Source organism: Poecile atricapillus, chromosome 2 (assembly GCF_030490865.1).
Source record: "Poecile atricapillus isolate bPoeAtr1 chromosome 2, bPoeAtr1.hap1, whole genome shotgun sequence".
NCBI lineage: Eukaryota > Metazoa > Chordata > Aves > Passeriformes > Paridae > Poecile > Poecile atricapillus.
The window spans coordinates 132272996-132287896 of NC_081250.1; the positions used below are offsets into that span (position 1 = coordinate 132272996).

A 14901-nucleotide genomic window follows, 5' to 3' on the forward strand; every position below is an offset into this window, starting at 1 on the left:
AGAAATTACTTCTGCTAGATGAGTATAGGAAGTCTTAATTGTTGTTATGTCCTCTATTTAGGAGGTATATTCAAGACCAAAAGAGCAGAATTCTGTTGTTGGGTGAAGAAATATGTTGCAAAGATGGTTCAGTTATTTTGTGGCAGGACCAGCTCTGTTACAGAAGGATATCACTTCAAACAGATTGCCGCCACTGCAGGTTGCAAACACACAACTGAAGGCTTCTAATTCTCAGCCCATGCACAGATGTCTTTCAATAAGTTTAGCCAGTAATTTCTTCAAATTGCTCAGTTTATCAGCAGCACATGTCATCAATCCTGGAGTGGTTGCTCAAGTCAAACTACAGAATCCTTAGCTTACAGACACAGCTGCAAACAGGTGAACAGGCAGAAAGTAATTTGTGCAGCTTGGTGGCTGTCAGACAAAAGACAGACAATCTGTGTTTAAAACAGATTGCAGGCCTTGCATGAGCCAGACAAAAGGGATTTCTACAACTGAAAATAATTCCAAGGTTAACATATTTTCCTTTCTGCCATTAGGTGATTTGTTAAAATTGGAAACAATGAGCATTATAAATCTACACAGAAACTAGAGATAAGATGAAAGAGAAAAACAGATCACTAAATAAGTTTACATCCTTCTGTTGAAAAGCATACAACTGGTATTCATATAGCACTCTTTTTTATAAACTAAGCCAAGTTATAATACCTATAGGGACATTTAATACAGATTTTTAGTTATGCTAAGGAAGTCTAATTGGGAAAAGAAACAGCATTGTAGAAACAGTAAGTTCCTTGTATTGTTCCTCTGTCTTAAAAATTTGACTTTTTATTCTTTTCAAAATCTTCTTTGGTTATCATTCAGAGATAATATGAAGATTTAGCAGGATTTAATTTTAACTTTGAGGTCCTATCTTTCTCAGATATTTTAATATTGGGTAGATTTATCAAGATTTACTGTACCAAGTAAATGTGTACCAGAGTGAGGAATTTGTAGCAAACAAGCATACTGTAGTCTTAACCTAATTACAGTAAATTAGAAAATATGCAATTGCCCAATCACAGATATTACCTCAGATGTGTGACTATAAAATATCTATTCCTTCTACTACTCATGGGCTCAGTAAACTTGCCTTGACCTCAAAACTTCTGCAGCCTTCCATGAGGTACTAATCAAGCTAATGTAATATAGCCCTTCTTCCTGTTTAGTTCAGTGAGTAAGTACTTATGTGCAATAACATTGATGGGTAATTCTATGCCTAGTTTAAGTTCTGGCAAATTTATTTTCCATGTTACTTAAAACTTACCAGCAGAGAGAGACTGTGGGTGGAAGAAGATGCAAAAAGTAACTGTCTACTCTAAAGTAGCATCTGCTTTTGTGATGATATGATTATGTACATAGGGGATAAATCATTCTGCTTTAAAATACATGAAAATCAATGTATGTTGTGTGTAATATAGTGGCACAAATTATGATAAATTCATGAATACCATGGACAATCATACAAAAGTGTTTAAAAAACTTACTTTTGTCCCATCAAAAGCCACTGTTGTTTTCTTAATGAAAAAATTAAAGTATGTTCTTTTTGTTACAATCATGCCTCTATTACCTACTTTAATCCAGCATAAGTATTGTCATAATTGATGACTACTTTTGTATGGCTGTTTCAAATTCATAGTGTTAGTGAGTTTGAGCACTAAATTCTGGAGGGAAACCTGATGCTGAGGCTGAATTGAAAAATTCTTTAAATTTCTCAGCTATGCAGATATCACAAGCATGTGCTTTAATAAACTATAGCATGGAAGCTCCATTTTTCATGCATTCTGACAAAATGCAAATTCCAAGATAAATTTGTGTGTCTAATATGTGCTGCGTTACAGGATTCTGTACATTTGGAATTTCTTCTATTTTTTGTATCTTAATAGACACCAAAGTTTTTAACATTTCAAAAATTAATCACACTGATGGAGATTTTCTATTCATTGGGCAGGAAGCATTATTTATTAGGTTCTTTCTCTGTAATGCTGACAGCACGTGTATTGCTTGTTGATTGTGCAGGGTGTATCCTGCAAATTGCAGCCTGACATTGCTATGATGTTCCGTGCATGAGCTTCATTTATTCACTGTAAAGGTGAGATCATCTTTAAAGGATGGTTTTAATTTGTGTTGGTGAATCAAGTGGATACTGTATTTAAGGAAGGGGGAAAAAAGTGTATTCATGCAGGTTGCTGTCTGCAGTCCAAATTGCTGATCAGAGAGCCTTTATACACATCCGTAATGTGCTGTGCAATATAAGCTGAAATATATTCCACAAGGGAGGAAAACGGAATAGGTTACATACGCTGTTCCTAAGTGCAATGAATATAAAACTCCATTACTCACTTTAAGCAGGTGCTTTTTATATGAGGCTTTAAAGAAATATAAAACTGCTGGTGAAATGATTGGTTTGTACAGACACGACTTAACTTCCAGTACTTTGACCAGATAAAGAGGCTAAAAATATTTCTACAAACATTTCTTTAATGATTTCAAGGATTAAAGGTTAATATCCTCCTGGTGTAAGAAACAGCCATTCCAGATACTAAATGTGTTGTTTTCTTTAAGTCCTCAGGAGTTGCATAGACCATTTAAAAGAAAATGCAAACATGTTTGTTAAAATTAGAGCATTGTGTTTTTAAGTTGATATCCTAAACAGTCTGTATTAAATTGTTGGAAGGAGTACAGTGATATAAAGAAATGCAGTGCGATATAGAAAATGGTGAATAAGAATGATACTCCAGTTATAAAAAACCCTCATCTTTAATGAAAGTTTAATTTTGTCATCTATGTGCATGTAAAGGGGTAAACTCAGACCTTTTATTAAAAGCAGCATATACTCTCTGAGAAGGAGAATCATGGGAGGATTGTTCATGATAATACTGATATACTGCGTTTTAATCTTTCAGTTCAATTTCTGTCATATTTTACTTACCCACCCTATCTGAATTACTGTTTTCTTGCCATTTCCTACTGCTTTACAGTCAGTGATTGTAGCAGCAATCTCTGTTGACCATCTTTTAATCATGTGACTCTGGGCCTTCTCCACTTCCCAACTGAGGGATTTTAACATTTCCTTTTGCCTCTCCCCCATGCCTAGCAACTCAGGAAATTAATTGTTAATGATTACACTTTAGATGTTTTATTTTTGATAATACCATTGCTGAATACATCTGACCTTCTTTTGAATTTTATGAACCTTTGCAGTTTCTTTATTGCTTAAAGGATTACTCTGTCCATCCCCTAGAATCCTCATCTTGTTTACCTTTTTACTGGTCCGTAACTGTGCTGTCCTATATTAAATAAGCTCCAACTGAGCCTGTGAGAGATTTCAGCCTTTGCATATTGTGTTTGACAGCAAGCAGGTGACCAGGTGTTGTGTGTGTTACAGGGAAGCTCAGTCATGCCTAGGTCCAGGTGATACCTGGCACCTCTTGTCTTTAGCACAGTAGTTATGTTACATAGCACTATAAGGTTTGAATCTGTTCTGATGAAGGAGGCTTTCTAAAGGCAATACAAACTCATAGGAAATGTTTATTAGTTTTATAATTGCCAAATAGTTTATTTGAGTAGATGAACCTTATAGAAGGGAGCTCCACTGGTGCAACAGAAGGTGGTAAGGTCTGAGACGAGCTCAGATTTGTCTGAGAATTTGTTCTTTCAGCCTACAGTTTGCTGTTCTAGCAAGTTTCTCTTTAGTTGCTACCTAACTTTTTACTAAAAGAGGAGCTGTAAAATGCAGACTTTAGTCCTGAGTCTAAGATAAGTTGTACTTTTTGCTTAATGTGTTTGAAGATAAGTCCTTTGAGCTAGTACTGGATTGAACTTGAACTAAACTGGAAAGAAAACGTATTTCAGATTTTTTGAGATCCTACTGGCATTTATTAATGAGTGAAAGTGTTTTCATGTATTTTACATGTTGACTTTTGACATGAGCTATTATTATCCTCAGATACAACAAAATGACTATATTTGAAATGGATAGAATGGTTGTATAACTGAGATGGAAGCAACCATTTGCAAGTGCTTGGTTTCCAACCAAAGGGATTCTTACTGAGGACAGGAATTGTGAGCCCCTTCCTCCATCTATTTGATTGCCTTCATCTTTTTCAGGGTATTGACTCAAATGCTTTACTGTGCAGGTTTTTCAAGTCCTTATTTACCTGTATCCTGGAAACATTTGTATCCATTAGCATTTGTCTACTGACAACACATTGAGTTGCATACCTCAACAGGTATGAGGATTGATAGGACATGCTTTTCTAGAGTTACAGTCTGGATTTTGATAGGTTTTTTGCATTTTCTTGGAAGACAGAAGTTATTTTAATGAATTAACTTTGGCTTCTACCATTTGTCTCAAATAATACAGAATATCTGAAATGCAGCTGTTGAATTGGGCAGAAGGGAAAATCAGTCCTTTTCATTTTGAACCTCTGTTTACAACAGCTGGAAGAGTAGCACTAAAGCTACTTTAATCCTGTGTCCTGACCAGTGCCATACTACCAAATCCAAAATAATGGTTTCAATTAGGTGTGCTTATAATTGGCGATGCCTAAATAGCTGGCATGTAATAATGACGCTAATAATAATAATAATAATAATAATAATAATAATAATAATAATAATAATAATAAATTGCCCAAAACTGCACTTTTCACAGCAAAGTTTTAGAGCTACTTACAACATAATACTATTTATGTTTAAAGATGGAAAATGGTATTCATTTTCTAAGTGTTGGCTGTTTAGATCAAAAAGATCTGCAGTCCAACAGGGAGCAGGAGAGGTCTGGTGGTGCGGGATGAGGTCAAGTTGTTCATGGCAGAGGGGTCTGTGACTGTCTGAATTGCCCAGGCCTGGCCTCCTCTGACATGTGGCACATCAGGGGACTGTTGCCTGCCACTCCATAGCCCCACCTTGGCTTGCAGGTCTGCAACCCATTGTCTGAGCTGCCCTGGTTTTCCCTTGCTGAGGTAGAGCTGTTCCCACTTCGTTCCCCTGCTGTCACAACACTCAGGCCCAGCTTTGTCCCTCTGCCAGCTCCAGGACAGTTTTTGTGGCAGATTTCTCTCACAGAGTGATTGCTACTAGTGAGATTCACATCCTCCCCCCTACGTTTTCTATCCTGAAAAAACTTAGCAAATACTACATAGTAGTAGTTTAAATAAATACTACTAATCACATGTGAAGCTTAGCAGTCAGTGTGCAACACTTGCAAATTGTGGTCCAGCTGTGCTCCAGTCAGTGTTAGGTACCATGGCAGGTGGAAGCAGCACACCAAGAGTTATGGTAGGTCCATAAGGGAATATTTCTATTATTAGAAGGGAAGCATAATTAAAATTTTCATCCTTATCTTAGCTATCACCTCCAGCTGCACTGTCAAAAGCACCTGGAGGAGGGTGTTCTGTCATCTGATTACTTCTTTTGGTGAACTTGGCAATGTTAAGTTTACAGTTGGACTTGATGGTATTAAAGGTCTTTTCCAGTGTGAATGATTCAGGGGTTCTGTGCATTTCAGTAGCAGCTGTTTAGTTCTCGTATGAGCATTCCAAATTAAAACCACATTTTACCTTACTGGATAATCACTTAAAACAGATAATCAATAAGGAATATTTAAAGTTTCTTCTTACCTAGAATACCTTAAGCATATTATTCCCACTGTTCTGTTTTCTTGAGTGTTGGTTTTCAGTTTTTGAACCACAGGAACCTACCTCTTTTGAACTTACCTCTCCATCTGAAGCAGGACTTTAGAAAAATCAAGAGTCTTTTGGGTTAGGGAAAATGGGGACCTGTATGAAGGCTGTAGCATGGGGAATCTTGAAACAGGAGTGTAGCAACAGGATTTTGTCTTTTTTAAGTGACTCTCCCTGTAGGTGATATGCTACTGTTCTTTAGCAAGCTGGGAAATATTTTGCAATATGTAAATCTCAGTTTGTAATGATGATCCTGCATCTTGTTTTGTGTTTAGGCAATGGAGAAACCTAAGTTAGTTTACAGGCAGTTTAAGGATTTAAGTTAGAGAGGTTTTAACGTGTTTTTTGCAGCTTATGTTCTGATGAAGAGAATGATACATACTTATATTGATAAATATTTTATCATTGTTGCCCAAGAACAAAGCAGATTGACCTTCTTTAGGGAGTATTTCAGTCTGTCACTAAATTTCACCCTTTTAAGCATTTACTTTTTCTTCTAGTACCATGGTTGAAGACAAGAGAAAATAAAATAAGACCTATTTTTAAGGACAAGGTTCTCTTATGTGTGGAGCTGTGGTACAGAAGATCAAGTCAGTATAAAATCTGTCCAGTTCACAATATGTTAAACGCAAGACAAGTCTACCATAATCCTGTTGTTAGTGCCCAGTTAAGTCTTGGGAGCGGGTGGGGATGAAACAGTAATTTCTCAGAATAGTGATACGTAGACTAAAAACTGGTAGACACAGTTACATGAAAATAAATAACTATGATAATCAGAATAGAAGCTGTGATGTTAAGTAAAGCTGAGTTAGAAAAAACACCCAATTTTACCTTGACAGTTCCATAAAATAAGCTGCCTGAATTACTGTTTTGAAGAAGAAAGAAAATAGTAGCCTGTGAGTATGTACATTAGGGTTGCAGAATATGGCCTGTAGACTATGCTGACGGATTGAAAACATGCAATTGTGAACACAGTGAAGATGCTTGAGGTACTTCATTGCAAAGATTCAATCTTACTATGGAAAAATCGCAGAAAATACTTATACCCCATCTTCTACATTCTAGGAAAACCTCTCTTTTTTCTGTTCTTCCAGTTTAAAAATGGGAAAAGGAAGGGAGGGAGTGTGGGGAGTGGAGGAGGGAACCTCCAACACAACACCTCAGTGTTTTCAGGTGGTGTGTGTGTGAGGAAGCCGAATGACTGAAAGAGATGTTCAAGTTCCTATGTTGCTGCTGTTTTATTGCAAATAAGAGTGTGAAAGCTTTATGCTTTCCCAGTGCTTTGAACGTGAGAAGTGGGATTGGTGTCAGTTAGAGCTGGTCTTTGTGGCTTCTATTATGTTCTTTCTGAAAGAAGGAAGGAATTAAGTTTGGTTTTAGCTTGGCGTTCCTCAGAAGTGCCATCTCTCTAACCAAGTCAAATACAGACTCCAGTTCTCACTGAGCCCTGCCTAAGCAGAGACCGAACACAGCACAGATGAGTATCTCTCAGGAAAGAAATGAGGTTTCTCTTATGCTTCAATTTGTTTACTAGCTTTTCTGTGTTAGTCATGTAAAACCTAAGTATATGTTTCTGTGAAAATAATTTGACATTTTTTGTCATGATTCCAGTAAGACTTATGCTTCAATGTTATTTCATTTAGTTAATAGCTCCTTACTTTTATTCATGGATTGATCTTTTTACTGTTTGAAATAATTTTGACAAGTATGTGACAGTCTTTTACTATATCATGTTGCCAAACCATAGTTTATTGGTACTTAATGCTTAAAATATTGAAATTTTTCCTTCTGAGACCACAGACTAAATGTGGGGACAATTCATGTGGAGTTGCTTCTAGAAGTTTGTCATGCCTTACTCATTTCCTATTTCATATTTTTCAGGTCTTTTATGATCTTTCTAAAGAGCTATTGTGTTTCAGGGATTTGGTGGCACACAGAAAGGCACACAGGACTGTTGTCCTCAGAATCAGTAACATACGTCTTTTCTGGTTTTCTGTGCTTGTTACTGATCAGTTTAGATTTCGTTTCTTGGTTTGCCAGTAATCACTGCAAATTCACCTTATCACAAAAGGATTGGGAAAGATGTTCATAAAATCACTAATTAGGTAATGTTTTTAAACAGGCCTTAAATGAGTGCTTAGATTCCTAGGCTTGTTAGAAAAAATTCTGAGCTGATCTATAAAGACATAGTTGTGACCTGCCCTTAGCTATTTGTTTTCCTGGATATGGAATGACACTGAATGAACTTGGGGCAAGTTGTGTGGTTGGATTATGTACATGGAACTGACCAAAGCTATACCTGAAAAGTTGGAGCTAGGATGTGAATACCTGTTTCAAAGTGTGGGAAAACCTTTCTTGACAGCACAATATTTCTGTATGTGTACCAGGAGCACAGTGGCTCTTCAGGCTTCGTGTTATCATTGCAGTGAGTTAAGTGTGTGCAAGGTGTAAATTGTCAAGGTGTAGTAGATTTTAAGTTAGAAAAACTTTCTGCCTATTTTTGGTTCTACCATATGGAGAGAACACATTTTAAGTCTTTGGTGATGTGATGTATTCTATGTGTCTGAATCAAGTGAAACAGCTGTGCTTGATCACTGAGTGTACACATGGGTACGTATTGGGAAGGAAACACTGGATTTTTACTGCAAAGCATTCTACAGTGGGCAAAGTGTTTCCAAGAAAAAAACCCATACATCTAGAAAATTTGTCTGGAAGGAGCCATTTGATAGTGACTGGTATATGTATCTCTTTCTCCCTAAAGTCTTTGATTCTCCTGTTCCTGGTGAAAATAATAAATTAACTGAAGAAACAGTGATTTGCACTAAAAAAAAAAACCCAAACCATATTTCTGTAATTTGACTCCACTGAGTAACAAAGTTAAGTAAATATGAGTTGTGCTTTTGCAAGTAAGATTCCAGAAGAATGGGTACATAACAATTTCTACTCTCTTGTCTTCCACCTTGGAAATAAGCCTTTCTCATACTTCATTTACAGGATGTTGAATTTGCATAATGTTTGCTGTTGGCTGTGATAAATTTGGTTTTCTTAGTGTCTGTTCAAATTAATGCTCAATGTCTTAATTAAAATGTTGTGGTGTGTTTGTCTCCATGCATAATTTCAGATAGTACGTGGAAGGATGGAGCACTTCTTATCTTGGAGTTTGAGCATCTTCATGCTCAGTCCCTTAAAACACTACTTTAAAAAGTTCATAAACATTGAGGGGAGGGAAGGAAGCTCTAGTCTGGTTGCTTAAACATTTGTTTGCTGAAATATGTATTTAAGAATTATTGTAGTTATGTGAACAACTGTTGAGACTTTGATTTTATAATGATATCACGATGCAAGAAATAAGGGAGACCATTTGGGAGGAACTGAAGTTACAGGGATGGAAACTACAGATAGAGGCATATGAAGGAAACAAGGCTTCTTTCTTCTCTGTAGAGCAGCTTGCCAATTTGACAAGTTTATGAGAGACGGTTAATAATAATTTCCAAAAATTTTTATTTTTGAAGAAGAAATAATGAAGAAGAAAATGGCCTCCTATTTTAAACCAGTTCATTAGAAATGGTTCACTAAAAGTCTCTAAACTTCCGGTGCCTTGAAAAAGATTTGGCTACGGCAGTCACCTTAAGTTAGGTGATTTTTGTCTTCATGATGAAAGTCTGGTTAGTCTAAATTTCTTACTTAAAAGTGTTCTCTGTATAGGATTTCAGTAATTAATAAATACTTTTTCTGAGTATCCATCAGTTCAGAGCTGTGAAAACATGAGTGGAATTTTTTACTGGCAACTTCTTGGTTACTGTGGTGTGCTGTAGTTATCAGGTGTTGAAGCTGAGAGCAGGGTGCTGTTTGACATCAAAGCAACATACAAAAGGAAGGGCATAAGTACGCTGTATTTTCCCAATATTTTCCCATTTTCTGTTCAAATAGTTGAAAACAATGGATGAAGTGTGTACCCTAACCCTGTAACAGAAAAAAAAAATCTTATTACTGCTACCAGTTACTTCTTCATATGCATTAAAATATAGTTGTTAATTATCAATGACCATGTATTAATGGTTTGCGGGTTTCTTTAAGGTCCAGCCGTTAAACTTTCCTGGCTTCCCATCATGGTCCTTAGCTGGTGGATGGGTGAAAAGCAATTCATTGGCTTGTTTGAGCAATTCTTTGCTGACTGTCATGAATATGATGACTGGTCTGTTAAAGAAGGCAAATACACTCATGTTTTCATGAAGGTTGTAGAAAATAAATGTCTTGGATAGTGCTGTCATATCTTGCTGAAATTCAGTGAGTCCAGAAGTTACTTGGTGAGGGGACTAGGAGTAAACAGAAACAAACAGTGATCATGATCACACTAAACTTGGTTCCTTTTTTTCAAATAGGATACTAAACTAAAATGTAAGTTATGCATGTAAGTAACATGGACAGTTTTAGTCTGAATGCAAAGAAGTTGTCCAGGATAATGCATCTAAAAGTGAACTACATTGTGGAAATGATTTAGTTTTAAAACTACTTAGTCTTCCATAGTGAAGTAAGAGTAATGTATTGGACATCACACCTTTTATTTCGATTATTAAAAGAATTGCTGAAAAACAAAACCAGCAAGAAACTACCACTTTAAAGAGGGCTTAAAAGATGGGGAGTAAAATTGTGACCTCAGTTTGATTTGCTTTAACTGTGATATTGGCTGCTACTAACAGTTTAAAATTCTTTGTTTTGGAATTGGCAGAAGATGGAGAAAATGATTTTTTCTTTTTTCCTTTTCTTTTCCTCTTTTTTATTTTTCCCCCTTTTTTTTAAAAAAAAATTATTTATTTTTTATATTTCAATGTAGTTGCCTCTATTTTGCACAAATTTATAGGAACTATGAGAAGGCAGAAATGCCTACAGGTATCCTAGTTTCTTTTGACAAATTAATGCATTGTGTCAGATACCATGCCTTAGATCAATGGAGATTTTCAGATTTAAAAGAGGCTTACCCTGGACAAAAATGGGAATGAGGGGTTTGTTCACAAGACAAACTGGTAGTTGGTCTTTCAGACTGAAAACTGATGGGGTGTTGTAATGGAAAGCACACAACTTAGCTACAGTGAGTATTCTTTGAGCCTGAAGCCTTCCTGAGTCACAAATTGGGAAAAGTCTGGGCATACCTCAAAGACAGAAGACAAAGAAATTTTGATAAGAAAGTACACCTGGAGTGTAGAACCTACTTTCATATGTCAGTCTGCTTTACCATGTGCTGTGTGTCCCTTCATATGTTTCTTCTTTTGTTATGTCTTGGAAAGTACTTTTTATTCAAAAATTATTTTAATGTCTTACCAGAAAAAGACCTTAAATATATATCAAGAAGACTGCTTGCTAAATGATTTTATATGCACTATGAAATGCTCTTCAGTCTTTAGGAACTGGAATAGGCAGAGTGAAGTAAGCATAATTACCAAGTTTAATCTGAAATCTTCTGTTCCCTATAATTTTTTTTTAGGATTTTTTTCCTTACTAGTTAATATATAGTAAAGGTTGTTCTTAGGGTTAAGACTTAGAGAGATTTTGCAAAAAAGCTAATTAATTAATTCTGTAGATAATTACATCTCATTAATGTGTTTAATGATCTTGAAATATGTATAAAACTGCGTTTTTACCCGATATTCCACAATACTTTCCTTGCATAATTATGGATTTTGGAACAAATTCTGTGTTACATACATGAGGAAATGGTTCCATAATTACACTAATGTTTGCATAATTAACAAGCTGCTTGCCAGTTTTAACTGACAAATTCCAAGTTGCTTCTGCATGAGGGGGAAAAAAACCCATAAAAAAGGCAACTTGTGTTAGTTTTTCCTTTCATACTTCTTACAGGTGTTGAAGCTATTTATTTCTCATTTGCAAGTGAATTTATGTGTTTTTTTTCTGATAGGCAGTGCTGTACAGATTTGGAGGGCTGGCTTCCTCCACCTATGCTCTGGGGCTGTTTTGGGGGGCTGCCCTCAAGCTCTGCCAACATATCTCAGTCCTGGCTTGTACAATCCCCTGCTGCTTCTGCCGCAGCTCTAGGCAGCTCTTCAGAAGTGACTGCCAATAGCACTGACTTCTTCCAACTGGTGCAGTAGTTTGCTGCTGCTCACAAATGGGGGCTGAGGAAAGACCACCAAAACTTATTTCCACTTGTGACCCAAGGCAAGGTTTGAACTCCAGTTTCCGCTAAAAAATGACGAGTGTGCCGTTGGCCTTCTGTACTGCTCAGCTGCGCAGATTTAATGCTTTACATAGCTACTGAGTAAAATGTTGTTGTCTAAATAAAAGCTGAAAACACTTAGTCATTTTAAGATCCTGAAATTAAATGCTTGTAATAAAAACATGAAGGAGAACAGTTGATATGGCTCTTATGAAGTGAAAACAAAAGTCTATCTATGTGTATATACGTATATTTGGTATTTCAATTTCTAAGTGGTCTTGTGTGTTTTCCTCAAGGTGTCTAGATGTATTTCATGCATAACTGTTTGTATTAAAAAACCCATATGCAGCATTCTTTCACTTTCATTTAAAACCTGTGAATCACAACAAAAATGCTGTAAGAACATCTAAGGTAGATAATTAAAATATAATTAAGTTTAAATGCCTTGGTGAAGGAATATAAAAATATTTAAATTCAACAGGCTAGTACATTTGCAGTTTTCTTTTATTAGGTGCGAAATCTAAGAATCCCCTGCCAACTCTTGAGGGCTCAATCCAGAATGTTGAATTGAAGTACTGCGGCACATCATTGGTCAAATGTGCCTCTGGGACCGTGGGATCAATAAAAATTTGTGCCAAAGCCCCAGGTATGTGCAGCTGGACCATGTAAAACTTTATTGCCTGTATAGGAGAATTGGCCTTGCTTTTTACAAGGGGAGTTACTGAAACAAGAATTTACTCATTGTTCCTATGAATCAGAGAGGGGTTTTGTATTCTGTTTTTGGGGGGTTTTTGTTTTTATTAAGTATGTCATGATGATCCAGTCATGTCTCAGTATAGTCAAATTTTACTAATTTGACTAAAAAGACCAATTTTTTTTTTTCTGCTGAGACAATTATTAATCTAGAAGCATTCAAGAAATAGGAAAAATATAGAATACTTTCACCTAGCTTTATCTTTAGCAGAATTTTGATGTTTTGTCATGATTGCTTAATGCCTCATTTTCAAATAATGCTATAAGTATGTATTTTGCTTGTAAAGTTTTTGAGGACTCTGATTTTTTTTTTTTTTTTTTTTTTTTTTTTTTTACTTCTTTAATAAAATTATTCCTGAAGAGGATGTAGGAACTTATCAATGTCTATGATATCTTTATGGATAAAAGCAGCTAACGTCACGAACATTTAAAATTGTGTTTTTATATTGAGTTCATAGTGATGTTTAAATAGATTATTTTATAAAATTGGGAAGGAAATTACTGTTTTAAAGATAAATAAATTATTTTATTTGAAATCCTCCTGAATGTCAAGGCATTTACAGGATAAACATTAAGTAGGTTGTTCAATAGTTTATATGATGCTGCTCTTTCCATTTGCTCTTTTAATTCTATATTCACAATGTTAATTAATAGATGCTCTCATTGGACTAGTGAATGTTTGTTTTAAAAAATGATCTTGTTGCACTAAAAGCTGTAAGGAATCTAATTTTTATCTTAGGTGATGGTGGAAAAGAGAAGCTGATTCCTTTAATTCAAGGCCCTTCTGACACGAGAGACTTACACAGCAGTAAATGGCTCAATGAGAGTAGAAAGCCAGAATCTCTCTTAGCTCCAGATTTGGTAGCCTTTACAATCCAAATTCCACAGTATATGGACTACTGCCATAATTCTGGTAAGTACAAAACTCTTGTTAAGCTGGTATCGCATTACATTTTTCCTATCCAATGTAATTTTCAAAAGAGGGGCTTGATGTAAAATGTGCCAAATGTCAGAGTATCTTCTACACACACTGCACGCATTATAACTTTAGCTCACAGTGAGACAAAAGAACTAAAAGCTACATTTTGATGGATGTCTTCTTCAATAAGGAGTGCTTCATTAACTTCGGTTGCCTTTTATAATAATTGTAGGAAACTTCTGTAAACTTCAGGCTGGGGAGGGAGGAGAAGCAGGATCCATGTTGAAAGTGTTAGTTCTGTTCTCTCTTGCCTGGTACTGGGTTGGCCTTCTTATACAGAAGCTGACATACAGAACTGTAAAGGGTTCATATAAATTTCCAGCATAATTTATTATTAAGAATTTGTTTATCATGAAGTTTGCTAACAATAAAAAATAATTTAAAAAATACTGCAGGGCACATATCTGACCTCATCAAATGTGGTGTTGTGGTGGCCTTAAATGAGAAGTTAATAATTTGTGAGAGTTGTCTGGCTAAATTTAAGGGTGTTGTTGACTTTGTGGGCATAAATACTTTTACCTGGCATTCTTATGGTTTCTGTGGTCTTTAAACAAAACATTGGTCTGTCTTAAGCAACACTGACAGCTTTGAAATGTATCTAATTTGAAATAACTGATGTAGTTTGTGAAGTATACCTGGAACTAGGTTTTGCTGTCAGTGTGGTGCGTCTTAAAAACCATACTTTCATATATTTCAAAGCTTCTTCTATTGCCATGCTAGGCATGGAATGAAATGTGGGAAAATAACAATGCAGAAAAATATCTAGGTTAAGGAAAGCAGAATTACCTGACCCCAATATCATGAAACACAGAAGTAACTTGAACACTTCATATGCGTGATTTTTCTCTGTTTTTCCCATGTAATGACTCTTGAATGTCATTAGTCTGAAAAGTAACAGTGAATTTATTACTGTCATTGCAATTTTCATGTGCATATGTAAGCAACATTTAATTCTTATGCAGAGTAAATATTTGTAAGCACTGTGCACTCCAGCAGTTGTTATTTTTTCAGTAATTGTACTTCTATGTTTCTTGGAGAGCATCATGTTGAAAATGTTTACAGCAGTGTTTTTATAACATTTACCTTCAGTTCCTACTCCTAAAGCATTGCCAAAAAGCAGTTCATGATTCAGTAATATCCGAATTACTCATATCCATTTTAAAACAGAAGCTAAAATCTCTTGCACCTGTTGACTCATTTAAATACCTTTTGAATGCTCATAACAACAATATTTATTACTATGACTAATTGTAACATTTCTTGATGTT

The 14901-nt window shown here is 35.6% G+C and overlaps 1 protein-coding gene across 4 annotated transcripts in view; it reads left to right on the forward strand.

The window, feature by feature from the left end:
• The window catches only part of VPS13B (vacuolar protein sorting 13 homolog B), a 429143-nt gene that overhangs the window by 125388 nt on the left and 288854 nt on the right, over positions 1 to 14901 (forward strand). For all 4 annotated transcript variants that reach the window (XM_058833661.1, XM_058833660.1, XM_058833663.1 and 1 more), the window contains exons 18-19: positions 12413 to 12547; positions 13394 to 13567. In XM_058833661.1, the coding sequence (XP_058689644.1) occupies positions 12413 to 12547; positions 13394 to 13567 (309 nt within the window). The remainder of the gene's footprint in view (positions 1 to 12412; positions 12548 to 13393; positions 13568 to 14901) is intronic.